A 24,736-nucleotide genomic window follows, 5' to 3' on the forward strand; every position below is an offset into this window, starting at 1 on the left:
TGTCTACCTAAGGTCTATTGGACCAGGTGCTACCACTTATCTTATCCCTTGGGGTGGCACATAGGCCTGGTCATTGTGTCTTTATTTTAAGGCTTGACCTCCAACAGATGTGCTTTCTGCCACAGTTGTAATATGTTTTTACCTTTTGTACTGACTATCTAGAGGGCCCAGCCTTGTCTGACTGCCTATAATATTTCTACTTAGCTTAGCTGTCTATGATAAGATGAGGGAGATTCTGGACTGTAATGGTCTTCAAAATCCTCTGCATGGGTTTTCTTCAAATGCTGTACTGCCCACACTGACAGATTATTTTCAGACATAAAGCTGAAGGGACTGTTGATGAAAACAGACTGTCAATTTAGGTTGCCACAGCAGGAGAAGCAAAAGAAGGCATCAGTCCCCACTGTGTGTCAAGAGAAAGATGTTCCCCATGAGGCTGGGATTCAGTTCTGTGCATGGTAGCCCTGAGGTACATGGGAGGCCAGCCTGAAATGAACTCATCTTCAGTACAACTGGCAAAGATTCAAAGGACAGAGCCCACCTTCAGAGCACTGGTCTAGTCTCGGCAAAGTGGTTCAGGGAGACAGGCTAGGCCTCAGGTCTCCAAGAAGCTATTTAAGAATTCTGTGAAAGCACAGTGGTGGAAGGGATTTCACGTGGAGTCCCTTCTGTTATCCTGTTTCCCCTCATCCCTCACTGTTACAAATAAGGTTTTTGAGTTGGATTTTGTCTCATCTCATCTAAGTTAGATGGAGTATTTCTGAGAGAGCTGTTGTTTGCTTTCTTCTGTCTCATTCTTGCTATATTAAATCTCACAAAATCCTCAAAGGTCATAGCAATGTGTGTGTCCAAATCGCTGATACAGTGATCAGGATTCTGTATCCTTCTTCCTATCTTTTCTTTACTTTTTAAATAATTTCTTTAATTTGAAAATGAAAAGAGATGAACTTGGAATTAGTCACAACATCACCGTACTTTTTACAATTTTCCATCTAAAGAAATCTTTTGAGGATTAAACCTGGATCAGAATGTAGTGTGGAAGAAAGAAAGTAAATAAGGAACCGAGAATAATAGTTTTAAAGAGATTTATTTTATTTTTGCTGTAATGTAATAAATTATATATTGATAAATAAAATATAAAATGCACTCTTCTTGCTTCTATGGAAACATAAAACAAAATTTCATAACACAATAGAGAATATAACAGTAGTTATTATGTTTTTATGGGGAATCTAATATCTGCATTTGACATTCAAATTTGACACATTGTTCATAAGATACATTTCTCTTAAGATATTGCTATTTATAAGTGAAGAGTATGTATTAGCACTTTATATTTTGAATATTATAGAGTCAAACCTAACTTGAACTCTTGGAACATGTAGCACACTATGAGTATTTAACTGACCTACAAAAGCTCTCCAAGGAACCAAGAAATAATTAGAACTTTGAATGTCTGAAAGTGGAGACATATTTTATAATATTTAAAATGTTTCAGCTGTACTGCTGGGAAGTAAAAGACCTTCTCTGACTTTGTTAGTAGACTTTTTTAGTGCTTAGTTTAAAAAAGAAGTTGTGCTGAAAATTGCTTATTTTCAATCAGAGGATCTCAATGTATTTACCAGAAAGTTTTTCATCTTAATAAAATAGAAGTACTTCCAAACTAGGGAAAAAAGAGTCTTTTATCTGCAACAAACGCTTTAAGAAAAAGAAGACACATATTAAGTACTGACAGTGTCACAGATATAATGCTAGCTACCTGGGCTACACAGATACAAGACACAAACTCTATTCTCCAAAACTTTATATATAAAGTAATTCCCTTCTGGTTCCTTTACAATTACTACAAAGTGAAATCCATGATACAGTTGATGTAGGTAATGGGGATGGGCCATTGGAGCAGTAAAAAATAACTTATTAGGGAAGAAGTTTTTATACGAGTTTTTATGAGCTTTGAAGGACAAAGATTTATGAGGTAGGAAAAAATACAGTAACTACAGTCAAGTCTATTATAGACAAGACACTAGGACTTCAAACTGTAGCTCTGTTTATGGTGGGAGAGACTCTTCTCCCTTCAATCTCTTTTTGGAATGCATATTTTCTGGTTTGCAGGTGCCTCCAGTGGGTTCTGACCACTTCTAGCTTGCACCCTGGAACTGTGCTGGCTTTATGTGTGGGATCTGTCAATATGCAGATGCCATAGGTTTGACTCGGTAGGTTTGGGATGGAGTTTTTTACATTTTTTCACAGTAGATTTAGTAGATTTTCAGGGTAAAGAGAACTAGCAGTTAGAGTTTAAAAAACCTATTAATATTATGATCCTTCCAGACCCATGTAGTTTTAGAGACCTTCACCTGCCTCTTTTTATGGCCATTAAGTGAAATACATATTTTATAGCCCCACTGTTCCTGAAAGTACCTAGTAATTATGAGGAGGCCCACAAAGAACCTTGAGTCATTTCTGAAGCGATGGCACAAGATGGTTTATTCAATGTCTTTGTTCAAATGTCTCCATAATCCTGATTAGATTGAAGTGCTCATCAAACATTTCTGTGTGTCACTTCCATGTAAATTTCAATACAATATGTCCTCAAGACTTTCTATGTCCTGGAAAGAAAAAACAAAGTAATTAAATTCCTCTCCCAATCGTTAAAACCTGAATAATTTTAGGAAAAAGGCATCACATCTTGATTTCAGCAAACCCTCTGAAATGACAAGTGAGATTATCTTTGTTCCGATCCTGCAAGGGAGGTATTTACAGAGAAAACTATCATGAATAATTGCATTTTCTTAATTTTGGAGGATAAAATAGTAAAGCTCTTTAAATTTGCATGCATAAACTTTAAGTCCTGTTTCCAGTAGAAGTTAGGAAATTACTCATAGAAAATGGAAATATTTGTCTCTGGGCAAAGGTCAACTTGCATATCTTTAGAAAGAATATTTAAAGGAGACATTGATTCTAGATACTTTTTGCATGCTTAACATTCTGAGTTGGTCTAGTGAAAAGCACAATGTATTCTAAAACAAAAATCTTATTTCATTCATCCAACAGTTCATTCATTTATAATAGTGTCAGCCAACTTCAGAGTTTGATATTAAGTTCTATAGTGCTATTTACTGTGAGAAATGGATGACGGTGCTGCCATCCTTGGGAGCGCTGCATGTAAAGCAACAGCTATACTTTTTACTTTCTGTCATAAATCCTGAGGAGAAACTATTACTTGCAAACATCAATGTTTTATATTTTTCAACCAAAGCTATTACATAAATTATATCACTTGGTATTTTTAAATATGAACAAGCTTCATATTGCTCTAGAATATGCACATAAATTAAAACATTCTTTTTTTGTACTTGCTAAGTATAATCTTTAAGGATCAATTGATTATACATCATGAACTGCTTATGAAACTGGTTTATTGTCATATCAAATAACAGGTACTTGGAAAACTGATGTTCAAATCATTGTATAACTGCTTTTTCATTAGATCCCAGGAATAGGCTTAATTAATATTTCTTGTGCTTTCTGTTCCTGAAGATTTTTTTTTTTTTTGGTACAGGGAATCAAACGCAGGACATCATGCTTGCCAGGCAGGTGCATGCAGCTGAGCTATATCCCCGACTAAAATCTGAATCTGAGCTATTTTAACACTTAGGTTCTAGAGAAAGACCTGACTTTTAGAAAAAAAGAACAGAGTAAAGAGAGGATAGAATGGAAGTAAAGAAGCAAGAAAGAATAATGGGAAAAGACAAAGAGAAGAAGGATAAGTGGCAGGAAAACTTTAAAGACGGAGAAATAAAGGACAGGGGAAAAGAGTGTGGAGTGCTACAGATTGGTGGACGCCACTCTGCCATTGCGCTGATGTTTCCTACTTAAATGACTGACTATGTTGGTGGTCAGCTATGTTGGTGCTGGCATACAGTTGCTTATTCCTGAGAGCCGAGCACCTGTAGTCAAGGAAGAAGGCTCACAAGCCATTTTCAATGTACGACCTGGTGTAAGTCATTTCACTCCTGTGCCTCAATTTTACCATATTTTTAAATGGGAATCATATTAGCACTAAAATGCCAGAACACTTGTGAATACCAGAGTTAATTTATAGTACTCAATAAATGTTAGCTATTAGAACTAGTGGAAGAGTTTCCTATTCCACCTCTTAAACTTGTGTGTGGGGTTAAATTTCTAGGTCACTTGTTGCATGTGAGCTTATACTTCACATTAGTCAAAACCCCAGGAGGAAACTTTACATCCTCAAAAGCTTTAACAGAGGAGTATTAAATGAAGGGAATTTTATAGAAATGAGAGCACTGTTAAGGGCGAGTCTACAAAGGTGGGTGAAGAACTCAACTGGAGACAAGGTGCTGTTATTCCCCCTCCTCCTCACCTTGCTTGATGGGGGAAAGTGTTATAAAGTCTAGATAGGAGATTAGATGTGAAAGAGGACTCACCTAAAAGAATCTGTCTATCTATCATTTATCTATCATCTGTCTATCTGACATAGCATACTTTTGGATAGGATTTTCCAGCACAGAGAGAAGTAAAACAGAATACAGTGCCTTTATTGTGGACGTGGAAAGGCCACAGGAGAGAGAAAAACGTGGCCTCTACCGATCTTGGGGTCCAAGGTTAAATAGCCCCAGGCTGGAGGCGGGGTGTAGGAGGCGCACTGCCTGACATGGCAGACCAGGATTGGGTGGGAGCACGGGGAAAAGGGAACAGGATATTACAAAAAGGAAAGTAGGAAGTTGCAATTTGACTTAGTGGAAGAAGGGTGGGGTTTAGCACATGGCCTTTAGTGGCCAGCGCCATATTGGCTGGATGCCATAGCAACTCAGCAGGAATTACAGCCAAGCAATCACTTTTGACATTTGAGACTAGTAATTCTTTGCTGTTGGGTGGGAGTGTCTTGCATCTTGTAGCATGTTTAGAAGTACCCCTGGTGTCTACTCAGTAGATACCAGAATGAGCTGTCTTCACAACCTGAAATGCTTCCAGGCACTGTACAACATTCCTTCTGAGGCAAAATTATCCAAGCTTAGCAGTCACTGCTATAGTGGACATCAGCGACTCCCTAGCAAGGCCAGCATGAGTTGAAAGGAATAGATACACTAATGTCTCTCCCTTTAAAGCTGAGTGCCTTTATTTATGATGCTAATCAAATCAGATAGCAGGACAACGTGAATAACTGAGGTTCCTTAGGCAAAAGACAAGGCAGAAATGTGTGGGGAAATGGTCTGAGAGGCAAAAGACAATAGCCAATACGCAGTGCAATGATGTGTATTAAGTTAGCATTAACTGGGCCCCTTTGCAGGAGTCATGATTGTTAGGGATAACGTAAAAGGACAAGGAGCACTGCAGACTGTAGGCCTTTAAGAGAATATATTAATGTCACAGTGCCCAGATGGACACCATGGCAGACAGAGCCTATATGGCTTTACGTGTCTTCCAAGCTTGAATTCTGTCTGTTCTTTTAAAACAAATGGCAAAAGGAGGGAAATAAAAAGATTTATTCATGTATAACTGTTTAACCAGGTCTCAGCTCCAACCTCATTTATATTTTATCTAAAATAGCATTGTATACTACAGGGTTAGGGAAGATGTTTATGAAAGAAAGATATGAGTTAGTTGGGCCTGGCGGGGTACACCTGTCATCTTAGCTACTCAGGAAGGTGAGGTATGAGGACTGCAAGTTTGAGGCCTGCCTGGTCAATACATTGAGATCTTGTCATCTTTTAATAAAATAAAGGAGGGAAGGAAGGAAGGAAGGAAGGAAGGAAGGAAGGAAGGAAGGAAGGAAGGAAGGAAAATATAAATCATTTGTCTAAACTCATAGGGGTTTTCCCTATAGAAAGTTCTCAGCGTCTCGTGACCCTTGGAGTCTTCCCTTTGGTCTAAAATGGACCACCACTTCACAATATATACTCTATTAAATTATAAAATTTCACTCATCTCTCTTTTATGAAGTTTTATTTTGCATGTGCAGAAGAACAACTTTCTCGCAAAATGTCACAGTGCTGCAACCCCATCTCTCCCACTCCTATGGCAGCATTCGCCCAGGTTCATGAAGCCCCCCTCACCACACCATTGTGTCAGGGCCTGTGTAAGTCTGCTTGTGTTACTGTAAAATAGGCTGCAAGCTGTATGGCTTGAATAATAGAAACTGGTTTCTCCCAACTGTGGAGTCCAAAATCACAAGATCGAGTTGCCAGCATGGTAAGATTTATTCTGCAGCTCTTTTGCTTGGGTTATGAGCAGTAGCTACCTTGCTGTTTGCTTGTATGACCTCTACTTCCTGTGACTGAAAAAGAAAGAAAGAGACAGAGAAGTGAGAGAGGGGAGTTCTCTGGTGTCTCACTTATGAAGAGAATCCCATTGTATCAGTGCTCAACTTCAAGACGTCATTTACCCTTAATTACATTCTTAGAGTCCCATATCTCCAAATATAGCCATACTGGGGCTTTAGGGTTTCAACATATGAATTTGGAAAGGACGCAGCATTCTGCCTATAGTATTCTACTCCTGGTCATCCAAAATTCATGTCCTGCTTGAATAAAAATGCATTTGTTCCACCCCAATAGTCTTCAACATCATAACTTAGTTTTATAGCAATTCTAACATCCCAAGTTTCATCTAAATACCACGTATTGGATAAGAGTGAGATTGAAGGTATGATTCATCCTGAGACAAAATCTTTGCCAGGCTGTGAAACTGAGAAACTATACACATTATATGCTTCCAAAACACCATGGTGTGACATGCACAAGATAGATGTTTCCATTCCAAAGAGATAATTTAGAGCAACAAAAGGGCTGAAGGGTCTTAATTAAGTCCCAGACCTAGCAAGGCAAATTACATTAGGTGTTAGGATCCAATGAAAATCCCCTTTGCTGATGTCCCACCTTCCAGATCCACTGGGGTGGTGGTCCCTTCTTGAAACAATAGAAGTGTTAGTCACCATAGTTTTGGGGACAGTTCCACAGGTCTGCCAGGAAGAGGTCTTGCTCTCAAAGCCCCAGGGAGCAACAGCCTGACAAGTAGAAAACAAAGACTACCTAGCCATGGCTCTGTGACTGTGGTGGGAATGGCAGTCTTGATGGTCTCTGGACTGACTGCACTGTCACGATTCTTTTATTGTGGGATAACCCATGTTTGCTCCTGCATAGTTTGTTGTCTTCTCCTATAGAATCAATAAAAAAAGCGCATCACCCTTCCTTCATTCTGGCCCACTTTCACTGTCTCACTTAATTCCAAATGGTGGTGTTCCTGCTCTGTAATGCTATGATCTGTTCATCAAGGGACTCGGTCTTGTAACAACTTTCTCAGTTTGTGAAATATGGGCAGAGTAAGTCTATCTCAATTCTTTAAGTTCTGTTTTCTTTGTCTTAATAATTCCTTCTTCAATTTATCTTTCTCCTTCCACATTTTATTATGAGTTCTCAGGAGGGCCTAGAATTCTGATGCTGCTGTAGCGCTTGCTTTAAATATCCTCATCTAACTCCCTTGTTTATCATTCACAAGTTTATCTTCCAGTACAATTCAGCAAAGACCTTTGTCACCTTATAACAAGTATTCTCCCATTTCCAAAAACATTTTCCTTACTTGCATTTGATATCTCACCAGAAAGGCCTTTAATACCCAAATTGCTATCAAAAATCCCTTCCTCCCAGTATAGGCCTTTCCTAGTGTGCACCTCAAAATTCTTCTACCACCTTCTTCCAAAATCATGACTAGCGGTCCAGTGTGTTGGCAGTATAGGTTTCATTTGAGGACTCAACTAATTCCGTAAGTGGCCAACATTTTGCAGTGAACCCACATCACCTCTTTATGGAGGGAGAGAGAGAGAAAGAAACAGAGAAACAAAGAGAGAGAGAAACTATCTCTGTTCTGTCTTTTTATAAGACCTTATTTCTACCAGAACAGAAAACTACATTTATAACCTCATTAAACCTTATTTATTTTCTAAGGTAACTTATAACCCCATATAGACACCCTTGCTGCACAGTCATCCCATAATAGTGTCGCACCGTAAGGATGCTACTGACTACATCAAGAAGCGCATAAAGAAGAATCAAATCCTTGCAAAGTGCATGCCACTTTTACTGTTCAGTATGTGAAAAATTCTTTCATGGACCTTCTCATTAACTCTGATGTCTGAGCCCCTCTCAACCATAGGCAATATACAGGACTAGATACCACTCCATTCTCTTTTTTATTCTCTTGAATTTCCCCAGTTGCCACTCAGATATCAAGTTTTCTCTCTCTTATCAGTCACATTATATATACTCTTTACCCATCAAGGGGACAGAGTGGGGAAAGGTATTGTTATCGTTTGCATATATCAGTAGCTTGATAATATTACATACAAATTTCCTGCTTTACCCAATGAGATAAATTACAATTTTATTCTAAATTCTATATAATATATGCTTCATACTGAGAGATCATTTCCTCTTTAATCTGATTCTCTGAGGTTTTACAGCATGTTTAGTTTTGGAAATCATGAGGCTTTTCCATGTCCTTAGTAAGTTAAATACAATTCACTTGCCAACCTGTCAAATGTTTTTTAGCATTACCATTTGGAAGACACTTAAAACTAAATGTACCCAATACCGTGAGCCTTTTCTCTATCATAATGCTAATGGTGTACTCAGTGTAAGCACCTAGATCTTTCCTAAATTCATGGGAAGTAATGAATCAATGTATATAACAATAAATTTGCTTGAATAAATTAAATTAATGCATTTATAACTTTTGGATGAATAATATTTATTTTCATTATACACCAATGATTCACAATTCAAGTAGCAGTACAAAAAATTAGTTGTTCCAACCACTTTGAGGATGCCAACATGTATTGCAGCAGCCACTGATGATTTCTTATCAATCTGTCCAAAACTCTGTAATGTTTGTATTGCTCCTATGCTATTTTGTAAATGGATGTATGTTTGTTACTACGTGTTTGCAAAAACAACCATTGAGAATAGTCAATGATTATTTGATCACTCATGTATAGCTTTATTTGTTTTCCCTAGAGACCACTTTGGAGAAACCAGGGTATAGTACAGCAACCACTAATAATTTCCTGCCATTTTTGTCTGTAACTCACTATTATTTGTCTATTTGTTTTCCTGAGAAATTATCTTGAAAATACCAATAGGTAAAATAACAACCATTGACAATGTCCTACCACTTTGTAATTCAGTGTATCCCGCTACTGCTATGCTGCCCTTCTTTCACTCTTTAAAATTAAATAAAAAAAAAAAATAGTTCTTCCTTTGAGCATTCTTAGCAATATTAATTGGGCTTTCTTACTGAAAGACTATGGTGTATCCACATTACACTACAACTAAGAAATAAGAATTTCCAAATCAATAAAAGCTATGTGATAAAAGCTGTGGGAAATTCAGAATATAAGCCAAGTACTCTGACTTAGTGTAAATAGCCACAGATCAGAGTCTAGGAGAAAAATGCAGAACTAGAACATGATAGAATATAGTAAGTGCCTTATATATATGGTCAGAAGTACAGTATTGATAATTCATAATAAACAATTGAAAAGGTTGAGCATATGTTATTGACATGGTCTGGCACAAATGGTAGCTTGTAACAGAGATGAAATTTGAGGCCAGTGGTAAACTTTTGGTGGGTAAAATAGAAATAGAGCAAGAAAATGAAATAAAGTCTTATAGGAATGATGTAGATGGATTATAGATGCTCAGAAGAGGTGATATTTGGGGTGTTGGCCAAGAAAGCAATGCTCTGCAGTAAGGTAGATCTATCCAGCTCTTCTAGAGTTTGGCAAGCAATCTAGCATTTGATTTATCTCTATTCTGATACGAGGACTGATGTAGTCTGCAAACATCATACTCTGCAGTGGTGTGGAACTGTAGACCTGTGAATAGGTTTAGGAACACAATGGGAAGGCGCAAGTAAATGATCTCTGAGTGGGTTGAGAGTGGATGGGCCAACAGCTCCTTCGAGGTGATTTCCATGGCTTCACACATACAGATCATTTCTTCCCAAGATTTAAGAACATAGATCAATTCATCAATTATTTATTGACATTTACTACTTGCAATGTCAGAAGACATGCTTCTATAACCCTCAGTGTATGTGGAATCAGGTTGCTTTAAAGCAAAAATGAATTTAATGATCCTTCCCTAAATATCCCCCTGTCATTACTGGTTACTTGCTAACACTTTGGGGATATTAAACCTTTTGCTTTGCTTTTAAATTTATCACTTGATGGAAATAATTGGGAGGTTTGAATATTTTTCAACAGTGGGAGTCTTTATTAGCTTTTAAGTAGATAAAAATATCCTTTCTTCCCCATAGTGTGAAGTCAAATGGGCTATTACTACCATCCCAGTAAATTAAATTACTTTTAAAAAGTAAACGGAGTAGATTGTAAAACTGTTTAGCTAAAGGAGTTCTCTAGCTGACTGAACATTTATGGGCATCTTGCCACCAAAGCAAGGTAAATTCACCTACAAGTAACTATTTAGAAAGCATGTGTATAATGAGAGTTGTTAAATTTACCCAGCTGAATTAGGCCTAACTTCACAGCAAAAGGTAGGATAAATACATAACCAACTGATGATAACTGAAAGGAAGGCTGGATAGTCACCGACAAGAATATGAATGGGACCAAGGGAAAAAGTTAAAACTGGTGCAACAGAATATAATCCATAGTCATGAATTGAATTTAAGAAAAAGAAACTTTAATTTGACAGTCAAAAAAGCACATATGTTCACCATGCTTGGTGGTTTCTGATTGGAAAGTAGTCTGCTTGTTTTAAGTCAAGCAATTTCCAAGCAGGAATAGGGAATTAGGTAAATCATACTGTGTGTTCCCAGCTGGGTTTATATCTTTAAGCAATAGCAACCTAAATTTAACATTAAGCACTGCTGTCAACCTTGTGTGCACATTTGATTCCCCTGTGATGCTTTTTAAAAATAGTGTGGCCTGGGTTATACCCCAGAAATCCTGATTTAATTGATGTGGGATAGAGACCAATGATAAGTATTTTTAATGGATGCTAAAATCATTGGGATGTGTCAAAGTTGGTGCGAGAGCTGAGGACTACTGTTTTAAGGTTAGTTTGCATGACCAAAGAAATCCCAAGTGGCAAATGAAAGGAAAGTGAACCATTTCACTTCTTTTCGCTTTGGAATTAGAGCTGGTGGGGGTTGATAGCTTGGACTTCCAGCAGCAACTGAGAAAGCAGCTGTAGCACTGTTCTGCCCTTCTCCATCCCGGGGTCATGGCCAGTCTGTACTACTCATTATAATTTAAGGATGATTCCTTTGCAAAGACTGAGGCCGTTTGGGGTTTAAAGGTAAGGACAACGCTTAAAAAGATCAAGGGCACCAAATGCAAGTTGTTGGCAAGTTGGCTCGAACAGTAAGATTTGGCAGAGTGGCTGCTTAGTACATAACACCCAGAATATAGGCTCCTTCTGACACACATGCAGCCACATGCCACGGAAGCAGCACTCTGCATTTAGAAGCTCTGTGTGACACCAGGCTTTTTCTTGGTGGCTTATTAACACCCATTCTTTGGGTTGGAAAAACCTGGTAATCATCTCCCTCCCCTTTTTCCTCCCTTGTCATTTTATATAAACCCTCAGTGTAGCATCTTATGATAAATGATTTTATAGTGTAAAAAATCTGCTCATATTTGTCTTCTACATCAGGCGATAGGTTCTTTCAGGTCATAGACAGCTTTGGTCATTCTAATATCTTTAGCTCTCTTTACAATGGCATGTGTGGAAGCATTTGTTGATTGAATACTTTGAGCATGACCTTAGAACTCCTGCTTAAATTAAAATCTGACATTGGACTAGGGACAGTAGAGAAGGGAAAAGGAAAGAGAAGGTCACAGATTTTGAGGGAAACCTTTTCTAAATAAAACCCAATTCTCTATCAAATGACTCTAATTCATACATCCTTTCAGCACATCTTCATTGAAGTGTTGTAGACAGCAGCAAAGCAGTCAGAAAAGCGCTCTGACCTCACAGAGCTTACACAGGGCAAACAGAAAAGGCACAAGGAATGCACTGTCAAGGATGTTTAACATTTTGATAGATGCTGTGAGGAAAATAAACAGGGGCTTGAAATGGAGAATGGCTTATAAATGTAAATCAGGGCTAGATGGCATTTTAGATGGCATTTTCGGTGGTTACAGAAGGTCTCTTTAGATAAGTGGCATTTAAACTGAGACTCAGAAGATTAGCATAAGCCCACGGCCAAAAAAGTCAGGATATCCCAGGTAAAGAGGAAGGTGAGTATAAAAACCCAGGTACAAGCTGAAAAAGTCTTAGTTAGACTTAGAAACAGAAAGGAGTATTTCTAACTTCTCCACAAGAAAAGGGAGTGGGGAATGCACCAGTTTATGACAGGATGACCCTTTGATTCAACCTGTTTTATAAAATCACCAAGGTCTCTTGGGCCTTGTGTTAGAAGAAGCCACCAGGTACACAGGGGCAGTTTCACAGGCTTAACAGTGTCCTGTAAGATCTTGGTTAAAAGGTCAGCGGGCTTTTATCCTGCTGTAGCATGTTTGATCTAAATGACCTGAATGGTGACTACAGCACTCCCACCTGGAGGTTCAAGTCTGACTTCCAAGGACCAAAGTTGTGTGAGTCCAGCAACTCTTGTCCGGGAACCCCTGAGAGCTTTATTCTAGAGAAGACCTCAATTTTCCCATGGGAATCTGCAATGCCCACTGGCTGGGACAGCTTTTCTCTCTCTGCTTTAATGACTTGGAATATAAAGTCTCACGCACAGTAAAGTAGAATCAGGTTCATTTCATTCTGCCAGTTCTCAGTAAACTCTTTAAATAAATTCATCCTAATTTTATTCTTTTTCATATCACCAAACCTACCAAAAGTCTAGGACACAGGAAAATAGACAAGAAGCTAAATAGTTTTACTTTTTAAAAAAATGTTTAAAAAACACTTCAAAGTAAGATTAAAATTGTAAAACATGAACTTTAGGCAAAATTTAAAATTTAGAGTCCATAAAGTTTTATTGAAACAAAGTCATCCTCATTTATTCACGTTTCATCAAAGCCTATTTTTGTACTTTAAAAGTAGAAAGTATAATTGTATAGTCGTTGCAGAGTTCAGTCATTACATTAGGCATCATATGGCTTGCAAACCTAAAACTCGTACTACTGGCCTTTTATAAAAATGTTTGCCAAGCTAGGTGATAAATATTTGCCATGTGAATGAATGAATAAACACATAAATAAATGAACTGTGATGGTAAATTCACTTTTATATAATTACGCCTTAATAGTATATACCTGATGGCAAACATCCAGGCCTTACCCTAGACCTTTACACATTCTATTTAAAGTATGAAACCAGTATTATTTATCTGTTGCTCTGCTATGCTATTCTAAGACATACTCAATCAGAATAAAAAGTTGAATTGCATTTTCCCAATGGGCCTTTTTCTATTTGTATAATTAAACTTATATTTCAATGTAACTTTTCATTAGAAACAGCTGCCTCCCAAGAAGTTCCACTTAAACTGTATTAGAAGTAGAGTAATCCTTCTGCTCTATCAAGTATATTTTATTTTTTCTGGGATTTTCCTCTTTATGTGTTTGTCAGTTGGTTCTAAATTCTACCCTGGAATATATAATTCAGTTTTAGAATTTCATTTCAATTTTAAATATGTTAAATACTTTTTAGCTTGAACTGAATAGATCAGTTGGTGTTCAGAGGAATGGATAAGGATTATGCAGAGAGAAGGAAGGCTTACAAGGGCTGCCTGCAGAATCAAGAGGTGGATCATGGAAAAAGGCCTTCCGAACAGAGCAGGTTGGAAAGATCCAGTTGAAAGAGAAAGGAGGCCCGGAGCTCTTTGCAGACTCCCGTGATGATCCCTATCCGGAAGGGGAAGACTCTGGGTTGAAGGTTGAAGAGTCTGTGCTGACAGACTGGAGACAGGATCAAAGACAAAAGCCAAAACTGGAGCTTCTCTGTAGAAACAGAAGCTAGACTTCCTGCCTATTTCCCTTTTAATCCATCCAGTCTGCAAGCCTATTGGTTGGTGCCACCCACATCCGGGGTGGATCTTCCCTTCTCAGTAAATCTATCTTTCAGACACGCCCAGAACTGTGCTAAGCCAATGAGCCTGGAGTTTCTCACTCCGTTAACCCTCACCCCGACTATTCCACTGCACTTTCCAATTGAACTCATTGGAAGATTCACAGTGTGAATGTGCTCTTAAAACGCAAACAGATCAGTTTTATTTGGCTTAGTCTAGAAGCATTTTTTTGCGTAAAACAAGTTTAGGACTGTGTGAACTGTTTAACATACAATCAAGGAAAACAGTATACAAACTCACGGAAACAATAGGCTGCTCTTTGCATTGGAGAAACTGAGGGGGACTCTGATAGAGATGTTTCTTCTTTTTGACTGCATCTCCCTAGTGCAGGAATTCCTGCTGACACTTCCTTTTGTAGATAGCTAGAAGGGATTCATATGAACTCATCTGAAAGCAAATTAATTGTAAGTGGTGATAAATTTTATTTCTGTTTGTTTACTTTTATATTGTTTTAATTTCCCAGGAGAAGATTTAGGACTGCATCATGATCACTTTTTTAATTTTTAGCAGAAGCTTGACTATATCATTGTGTGGTGTTATGAAAACTTCCGTATTTTTTCCATAGAAGGAGAAAGGTGTGTGATTTGGAATTTTATCATCTCTTTTTTAAATTTAAATCCTTTGGAAGCAAATTCCTGTAGATACATTTACATAGAATGTTTGCTTACAGTGCACTGCTGGAGAAACCTTATTTTTCTATCCAGGCACCTAAGCTATAGAAGGAAAGCCTTTAGAAATTAATACTACCAGCTAATTAATCCAGCTCATTAGCCTAGAACCTTCCTGAATGCTAAGAGTGCTGCTAATGTAATAAGCTTCCCAGTTAATGGAGTCAAAGCTAACTTCAAAGAACAGCTAGTACTTCATTCATTAACTTAATCAACTCTCTGGATACCTCATAGACAACACATCCTGGTAGGAGACCAATAAAGATGCAAGCGGATGTTCTGTTCTGATATCCCACGACTGACTTGAAAGTAAAAATTCGGACAACCGTGAATGCACAAATAGTATACCTTTCCACGCCTGAATAAAAACTGAACAAGAAAAACAAATTCTACCAAGAAACTTTTGTCAACTCCTGAATTTAAAATGATCTGAAGAGTCCAGTCAATATAAAACTCAACATTTATTGTAATGAGTATTGTGCATTTCATATGTTAGTGGACAATTTAGCCCATGAACAAAATGAAAGTAGAATAACTATCATCTTTCACCATTTTTGTTTTCCTTTGAAAATTCTCTACCACAAGTCAATGAAGATAATGAACTGTTAACAATATTTAATATTTCTTACTTATTTAACCTTCAGAACAATCAAGGAAAAGCATAAAATCATTATTGTTCTTTCATTCAACAAAAAAATGACTACATATTATGTATCCAAGCATTGTTTCAAATGACAGATTTCAAAGAGAATATATTTTTTTCTCTTTTCGTTCACTCTCAGTAAATATTGCCACCTGCTATAATCCATGGAATTTATCTTCTCTTGAATTCTTGAATTCTTCTTTCTTATTTCTAGGCATTCTTCTCTATAATAGCTACTTCTTAGGGAGGGATGTCTTTGCCTGTAATAAGTATTAAGAAGTCAGAAAGGACACTGACATCTTTTTACAGATACCTTTCATTTGATTAATTATTCAGTCATCAAAGAATGAATAACAAAGAATAACATAGCAAGCAGAAAGGTTTTGTTTCTGGAAATTCTTTGAACACCTTCTCTAAATGAAAGGCTCATGGCTGATTGGGGCAATGCTCTTTCTTAGCACAGTATTTATTCTATGATATGAATATTGGAAGTGAGATTTAGGCTATTTTTTTTTCCTGTACCTCTAATTCTTTCTGATTTTACTACTTTTGAAGGAACTGTTCAGACCCTCCCTTCTTCTGCTTCCTCTCTAGCTCGCAGTGTACCACTTGGGTCAAGGATTTATACTTTTGTTAAGTTTCTTTCTCTAGGCCACACCTACTTTGTTATGCCTTCACTGGATTATATGCTAATAAATTCTTTCTCATAATACATTTTCATTTCTACTTGCTGAGAAGTTTCTGAGTTTTGGTTTAGTGATGATAGAAAGCAAACATTAAAAAGGTCCTCTATGTATAGGAATCTTTGTTCACTTTAACGGTTACCACCAGAACCAGCAATTAAAGATCAAGACTCAAATTTCCATCTTGACACAGAAGATCACTTGTTAACTTTTGACTTCAGGATACTTTTTAAAATACTGCCATAAAATGAGCTTTCTGACAAATACTTCACACATAATGCTGTGGTACTTGAAAGTTTTACATTTTAATGAACAGACATTAATGCTTAAATGGCTAAATGCTAATTGGGAAGTAAGCTTACGTAAAAAAGGATAAGAATGTTTCCTTTTAGAATGGGATTAGTCCCATTAATGAAGATAACATGCTGGGATTATCAGGCATGTTCGACTGAGTGAATTCCGGTTGCATCTGTGTTTCTACATAGTTTCAGTCCTTCCTGAGAGTCAGTGGTATCTTTACTCACATCTCAGATTAGCCATTAAATCTTCTACTCCATGAGTCAGTCAAATGTCACTTGTATCTCATGAACTTAAACGAATTGAAATTCTGTTAGCTTTAATAAAAATTTCTTGGAAAATAGAAATAAAAACTGACGTATCAAAAATCCAAAATTGCCCACATGTAATTACGTTCTCTGCATTCTTGTCACACATTAATAAAGAGAGTGAGATAAAGTCTTAGTTCTATGTTCATTTAGCTCTAACCCTTCATTTTAAAATCAATTTTATTTTCAATAAGCTAAGTATCTATCTCCATTAAACAATTCACCTGTGTTTAATTCTTTGCTGATTTTATATGACTGTATTTTTAAAATGATCTAAATATTCAGTCACTTGCTTTTAATTCTGGAAATGGAAGATTAAATGGCATTTAGGAAATTGAAAATCAACTTTTTATGACTTCAATTGAAAGAACTCATATTGAAATGTGAACAATGTTCATGAAAAGTTAATAAATAAGACGAATGATAGTCCGCGGTAACTTAGGAACGATCAGACTCTTAAAATACTTGCAACTAATACCTGGGAGAAAAGAAGTTAACACTTTTAGAATTTCATGCTCATACCAGTCCTGAACTTTAAGTGCCTTTGCTCAAGGATACAAAAAATCCAGTTTACAGTACTCTCACTCTTACTATCCTGACACATTCATTTCTCTTTTTAAAAATAATTATTGTTTTCTCTTGGCACATTTTAGATATGCATAATGATCACATTCATCATTGGAAATTTGCACCTGTACATGGTATATTTTGCTCCTTCTTTTTTTTCACACTCCCTTCCCCTCCTTTCAACCCCTCTTCCCCTCTTTATATACAAAAGCTTTGTTTCCATTTTTCTTTCTGTTCTTTTTTCTTGTCCCTTTCTTTCTTTCCCCTCCTCCTCTGCCTATTCCCCTTCTCACTGGAACATTATTACACATGCAAAATTATGGGGATGAAATCAATTCACAGGATTTTAAGTTCTACATGAACTTCTACACTTTTGCTCTTCTCCCAAGATTTAAAACTTCCACCTTTCCTTGATTGTTTTCTTGAATTCATTGACACTATAAAGCCCTGTAATTGTATTATACCTGAATGTATTATATTGTTACTCCTTCCAGTGTTTTGGAAGAAAAACATATCTTGAATAACATCAACAATGTTTTAGAAAAAACAAAATGTACACCAAGGCTTCTAAGCTTCTTAGCAAACTAGTGAACTTAGCTTAGTAAAATGTGATTGAAAACCTTGGTTAATGAACCACTCTGTGACCCCTCCTGTCCTGGCACCCCTCTGAATGGAAAATGTAGGCAAAAGTTGGGGCACATTTCTAGGAAAGATCACGTCAGTACTGAGGAAAAAAGAATGAGAATGTTTTTTCAGTGTGTCTTTTTTTCTTAAAAGCCAAGGAGGACTTCTGGAATTTATCTGAAATTTATACAACTAAATGAAGTGTTACTACTTTCCCCATTTTTAGAGAAATCATATGAAATTCAGGAGTATTAAAGTGACATTTAATTAGTCATAATATTGTTTTTGCCACTCTGTAACTTACCTCAGATTTGATTTTTAAATATGCCTCAACAGAATTTCAAGTGTGTGTGTTTTTTACAGTTTTATACTTCAGAGGAACAAATGAGAATTTTAGTACATTTTAATATATTTCCCCAGTGTGACTCCTTTCTTCCCTATATCACACCTACTGTCTGTAAATAAAGTGTAGTTTCTAAAGCAGCCAATGAGTAGCCAAGCATGCTAATGAGGACATCTTTAAATAGTGTTGATCTGCTGAGCTACAGTTCTGTGTCTGTCAGACAGCTGATGGAACACTGGGACCCTTTGCAAAAGCTCTGAGAACACATTTACAAAAATACCAAAACTACATTAGGGAGAACTTTAGGGCAATTTATTTTGACTACTGGAAGGGAAACAATGATACACATAGGGACCCAGGTGGTTAATGTACTGTACATTATTACTATAAAGTACAAGACCTTAGTCTCTTAGCTGATCAGAAACCACAAATTCTGTTGATTACATAGCACCCTACAGAATAAGCTTGAGGAGTAAAGGAGCAAACATTGCAACTATGCTTTTCAAAGTTTGCCAGTTCACGTGGTTTTACACTGTTTCCAACTGGACAGTTTTATAGAATAGAAATGATTTACACCATTTACAATGATTTCTATCCTGCAAGAAGTTCTAAGTCTACCTCAGATGCAAGAAGAATGGCATGGGTCTTTGTGTGTGTGTGTGTGTGTGTGTGTGTGTGTGTGCATGTGTGTGTGTGCGTTTTGCAGTAAAAAAATTAAACTAATCCTAGTCCAACTATAATAGTACAGCAAATTTTCTTAGTTCACGTATGATAAAACTTAAACCAAAAACTCCATATGAGTACAGCTTTCTTGATATTTGAGAAAATTTAACTTGAAGACAAATATCATGATTTCTTAGTTATGCAGTTGCTCTCTCATTTGAATAAGGGCCTGAAGGAAACATTGAAATTTCAACAATGTTCAAGACATGGTACTGGTTTTCATCTTTAGATTGGCCTAATTGTACCAAATGATTTGTTTGGCTTAGACTCCCTGTCATATTCAATACTTACACATCCTTGTAGATTAAAACATTTACTTGCTGCAAAGAGTGGAGGAGAACCATTTACAGTGCTATCAAAGTTTGACAGAAGCACTACCAATACTTAATGTTGATTTTAATGCCTTTTAGTAAGTTGCTTATTTTGGAAGAAATTAATCACTCTTTTAAGTGAAAGTTAGGAACAAATATCTGATCCCAGAAAATTTTGTACCATATGGAAATAATTTGGTGAATTATTTATGCTATTTACAAGCTATGCTTCTCCATCTATTAACAATAAAAAAAAGCAGGAATGGATTGTGTTGCTTGTAGGTAGTTGTTCCTGCTAGAAAGCCAGAATGAAGTATACACTTCCATTTCTCTGCTTACTTAAAGATTTTGTGAGTCATGACACAGCTCATATATATTTTTACCTATTTATCATGCTTGAAAATCCTCTGATATTTGCCAAAATGGAACTTGTTAATGAGCAGTTCATGTCTGGACCTTGGTTTCTAGGGAGATCAAATAAATAAGAAATAATAAAAATAAAATAAATCCATAGATTTGGAATGAGGAAGTTAGACCTAACTTTATACCTGCTACTTAGTAATTTGGCCCTATTGCCTTATAAACAGTTCTTTGATCTCATCTCCAGCGCAAAAACTAATGTTCAATATCTAAAACACCTGTGTACCTATTGATTGAAATGTTTTTATTTTTCCAAAACTCTTCTTTGAAAATAAACTTCTACATACAAGATTATATAAACAACTTCCTTGATACAAAATTCTATTACAATTACTAACTCATTACTGTTTTTTAAGGCATTTGCTAAAGTACTTTTATTTTCTTTTGAAGTCAGTGTACCTCATCACTAAAAGCTAAATATTAATTTAATTTTCCAACTCATCATGGAAAGCAATAAATTATATGAGGTAAGAATAAAAAGGAATGATAAAAGCAGGATGTTTATTTATCCAAGCTATTGACAATCAAACTATAAACTGAAAACATGCTCTGATCAATTATCTTCAAAAAATCTTTAACTGTGAATTTTAGTTTTTTTTAAAAAAACTCACAATATGACCAGTATATCCACTGAAACATTAAATTTCAAATAATACTTAGGAATCTACCTACCCTTCCTGTATACTTTGCTGCTTTAGATTCTTGTTAATTTATAAAACCCATATCTAGATTCACTAAATTAGTTTTTTTAGCATATTAATGAGTTGTGATTCTTCATAAGAAAATTGCTTTACTCTAGATCTTTAAAAATGTGAGACACTTTTTATTCTAATAAATAGAGGTGCTAACAACATAATTTTCAGGTAAAAATAAATTTATGTCAAAATTGCCTTCATCACATTAATGAGGATATCAGTAAAGAAGCACTGGAGCTAATGTGAGAGACTTGTATAGTACGTGGAAGAATGACTTCTGAAAATAAGGCTGCCAAATTATACTTAATACTGGTTAACTCCCAAGAGTAAAAGTAAGTGACAAAATCTCTCATGTCCAACTACTATATAATATTATGAACTAAAGCAATTTAATTTCTGCAGATTCACTATAGAAGAAAATCAGACAGAGTCCACTTGAGCCATTGGCAATGTACAATTTATTCTAATAAATAAGTTTTATGAATCATTGCTGGAGTTATTAATTAATGCAAAGTCTAAGATGAGTCCATAGTAGCACAGAGACAGCTTTAGCAAGTAGCTAACCCTCCTATATGTAGTCCTAGAAATGAAAAAGGAACTTTCTGGAATGACTGAAAAGTTTGGCAGAATGGCTTTGCGAAGAAAAACCTCATAGTTCTGTGTGTTAATGCTGGAGTCTGGTGGAGAAAAGGCAGGTACTATGGTACCAAATGTTCCATTTGCTATGAATGTTGGAAAGACTACATCACTTGTTGCTGTGGGGAACAACTGGTAACAAGAAATGAAAAATTGTTGGAGTGAAATCTTGCAGCAGGAAGAAATAGAGAGAAGCACTTAATGGAAATGATTCTCTCTCCCTCCTCTAAGCTTTGGTATTTTCCTCCATTGACAAAGTCTAACAGGGAGGTGCATGTAAAACAGAAATGCAGTTCTCAGAGTTCCTGCCCCGGTATTACAAAGCCGACATCAAAAAGTAGAATTGGAGCTGAGAGACAATAGTTGAAAAACTGCCACAATTTCTAACTTTACAGAGCAAAGAAACCTTTGCAATTTTATTACCTGTAAATTCTGAACTTTCTATAAAGTTATGACAAATGTTCTAACACAAAATTGAGGATTAAGGAAAATAGAGACAAACAGAGTTAGATATTACATGGCTTCTCTGATAAGAGAAACCTAAAATACAAATAAATGACTGAATGAAAATAAAGGAAATGTGGCAGGAAACAAGAAAACAGACTTGGAGATGGGTAAGGAGATGAGCGGTACAACACAAGTAAAAGAGAGGAGAGCAGAGACTGAAAATAATCAAAGTATGTTATTACCACGTACCAACTGCCAAAATGACCACCACTGCTCTGTATTGCAAACAAACACATATATGCACACACAAGACAAAACATCCAGAAAAGCACCTTTGCTCAAAGATTGACACATACTGCTTGGTCAGTGTGCAATCATTCTAATCAGATCCCACTCCCATGCCTCCCTTTTCAGTCATGTCTGCCTTCCTTGGTAGCCACATCTACTACTTGGAAGCCGATCACCCCAATCTTCCAACATAGGGCTGGTTTTGCTTTCAATGAGCATCGCAGACTTGTCAAATCTCATGAAGGCCATTCTGAAGGGTTAGAGTTTGATATCAGCTCTTGTAATTTTTCCAGACTTAGAAAAATGTGAGTCTGAGAAAAAGAGCTAATTTTAACATGAATTATTCCAGAATTGGAGTGAAAAAGTAAGGGTGAGGAAAAAGAAAATCCAAAGCTTCTTTGTGCATGTAGGCATGAGCTCATGCTAGGCACTGACATTTTGTTTTAAAGTAATTGAACAGATCATGAAACTTGCCAGCAAAACAGAAAATAAACCAGAAAAGCTATGAAGCATCATCATGTTACTTTTTCTAATTTTAAGATACATTTTCTTTATCAAGAATTTGTGGTTTAATAAAACACAGCCAAAAAATCAAAAGCACTATAATATTTTCACCTTTTGCTATTAAAAGAAATTCTATAGACAAACATTTGGGTAATTATACGAACAGTGGACACACATTAGGCTTGTTCTCTCAAAAAGAAATAACATTATGAATATAAAGATATGACATCTCCCACAATTATGAAGTTTTTATATTTGTAAATGATGTATTGTTAGAAATAATCTACAGGATTCTTTCTTAAATTTTAAACAAAAGCTGTATGTGCCCATGTTAAAGATTTGGATTGTGTGAAAAGTATAAATGCAAAGTAAAACATGTCTATAACATGTACATGGATGAAATATGCTTTTGCAAAATGGGTCATGCTCCCCATTCTCTTGCACCTAATCTTTTACCACTTGACATATCTTCCCATATCAGAACAGATCCCACCTTTTTCCTTCCGTGTTCATGGACTTTTAGGTTGTTGCTAACTTTCTGTTACAGTGATGACGATGTCTAACACGGTAGATGATAGAGCACTGAAATACTCTTGTGCAGACAGTCTATATAATTATGTTGAAGGAAAATAAATAACAGCAATTGGTATTTTGTCCATGTTTATTAGTACTTGGAACAACATGGGGAACAAAAGGATAACTTGACCATTGCTACCTGAATTTTCCAAAGCATTGTTTAAAATTAATCAATCACTCTTTGTGTTTCTCTTATCCAGGTGCCACACCACGTGAAGCCCTTGCCCTATTACAGCTATGACCAGCCCGTGCTCGGGTACTGCCAGGCTCACCAGCCCCTGCACATCAACAAGGGCTACGACACAGTTTGTCCGGAGCAGGACGAGAGCCCCAGCCTGGAGCTCGGCAGGGACCACAGCCTCATCGCCACCATCGCCAGGTCGGCAGCACCGACCATCTACCTGGAGAGGATAACAAACTAAGGCGGAAGCCAGCTCCTCAGGGGGACCTCGCGGGGGGAGGGAGGGCTTTCATCCTAAAGGAGAATGGGTGTCCAACAATCGCGTGATCCAGCCAACTCATCGTTCCTGTTAAACAAGTTCCGGCATAGAGAAAAGACAAAAACCAAAACTGCTTAAAGAGGGCAGCGGATGCTCCTGCAGCATTAACCGGGAAAACTACAGAACTTTCTGGGCTTTAAACTATAAAACAAAGAAAAAAAAAAAAGCTCCCGGATGTAAATAGTCAAGAGTGTCAAGTTCTTATAAAAATAGATTTCACCCTAGCTATCCATAGGTTTGTTTGTACATTTGATTTTTCTACACTGCATGGTTCCTGGGCTGGAGAACCACAGGGGCAGTACACCGGGGTGGGTGGGAAGGAGGGGGAAATAACAGTTTTCTTTGGCAGCTGTGTGCAACGCTCACAGACTTGATTTCCATTGGTTTCGTTTTTCTTTCCTCCTTAAAATTGTTGTTGGTTCTCGTTTGGTTTATTTTATTTTATTTTTATTTCCTGGTCTAGTGATTCTGTTCTCAGTTCTAAACATTGGTATTCAAGCTTCCGTTGTACCAAAAGAAAATTTGCTTTACCACAGACCACAAATAAGGAAAGATGGCCGCAGAGTTTGATAAAACTACTGGAATAAAAGTTCAATAAATCTAGGTGAATGTTGCTTGAAGACACATGTTGTACATGATATCGGGAATTTTGTTTTGTTTTGTTTTCCCCCCCCACGCGCAGCCCTCATCAAGGAAGTTGGGAAGAGAGCCTGAAGACCTTGGATGGAGAAAAGAAGCAGAATTATGGGAATAATTCTGGACTAAGGAGATATAAGAAAACTGGCCATGCAGGTGGTGAAAGAAACTGCTGACACATTTCTAAATAGGAGATAATGTGTAACATTGCTTTTTAAATTAATTATCAATTAGCTTTTGTGTAGTTTTTATCAATAAAAGAAAAAATGTTGAAAAATAAATACATTATTTTGTGGTTGGTACACCACAGCCCACCTAATAGAGTATTTCATGTGTGTGTATCGTCTCTGTATCAGGGCAAATCAATAAGAATCAAGTGCCTTCTGCAGGTTCTATAGTTAGGTAGGGAGGCCTTAAAATATCTGAAAAGCAAGATGGGATGTGGCTTATTCACTAATGTTTTTCAAATTCTTTTTTTATAGAAATATGACCTAATGATATCATGCAACACAAGAAAACGATAATATTCGTAGCAGGATGATAGTTTGTATAGTCCTACGGGAGAGAAAGAACTGTGTGGAAATGTATTACTATCTGGAAAGAAGCACAATTTCTCACTCATTTCTCCAGATCACGTCTCAGTTCAGCCTCTTATCACTTGATTTCCTTTGTGCTGTAATGCTATATCTCAGCAATTCTCTGATTCAGTATGGGCAGTTCCCTGACATAGACACTGGTCTGATTTG

General features: G+C 36.7%; 1 protein-coding gene across 1 annotated transcript in view; it reads left to right on the plus strand.

Moving 5' to 3' along the window:
* Lrrtm4 (leucine rich repeat transmembrane neuronal 4) overlaps positions 1–24,297 on the plus strand; it is a 670,466-nt gene extending 646,169 nt beyond the window's left edge. The window contains exon 3 of the mRNA XM_005385460.2: positions 23,055–24,297. Within this exon, the coding sequence (XP_005385517.1) occupies positions 23,055–23,276 (222 nt within the window). The 3' untranslated portion in view covers positions 23,277–24,297. The remainder of the gene's footprint in view (positions 1–23,054) is intronic.
* The last annotated feature ends 439 nt before the right edge of the window (positions 24,298–24,736 follow it).

The sequence above is a fragment of the Chinchilla lanigera genome, unplaced genomic scaffold (genome assembly GCF_000276665.1).
Source record: "Chinchilla lanigera isolate Chin_1 unplaced genomic scaffold, ChiLan1.0 scaffold00023, whole genome shotgun sequence".
Taxonomy (NCBI): Eukaryota; Metazoa; Chordata; class Mammalia; order Rodentia; family Chinchillidae; genus Chinchilla; species Chinchilla lanigera.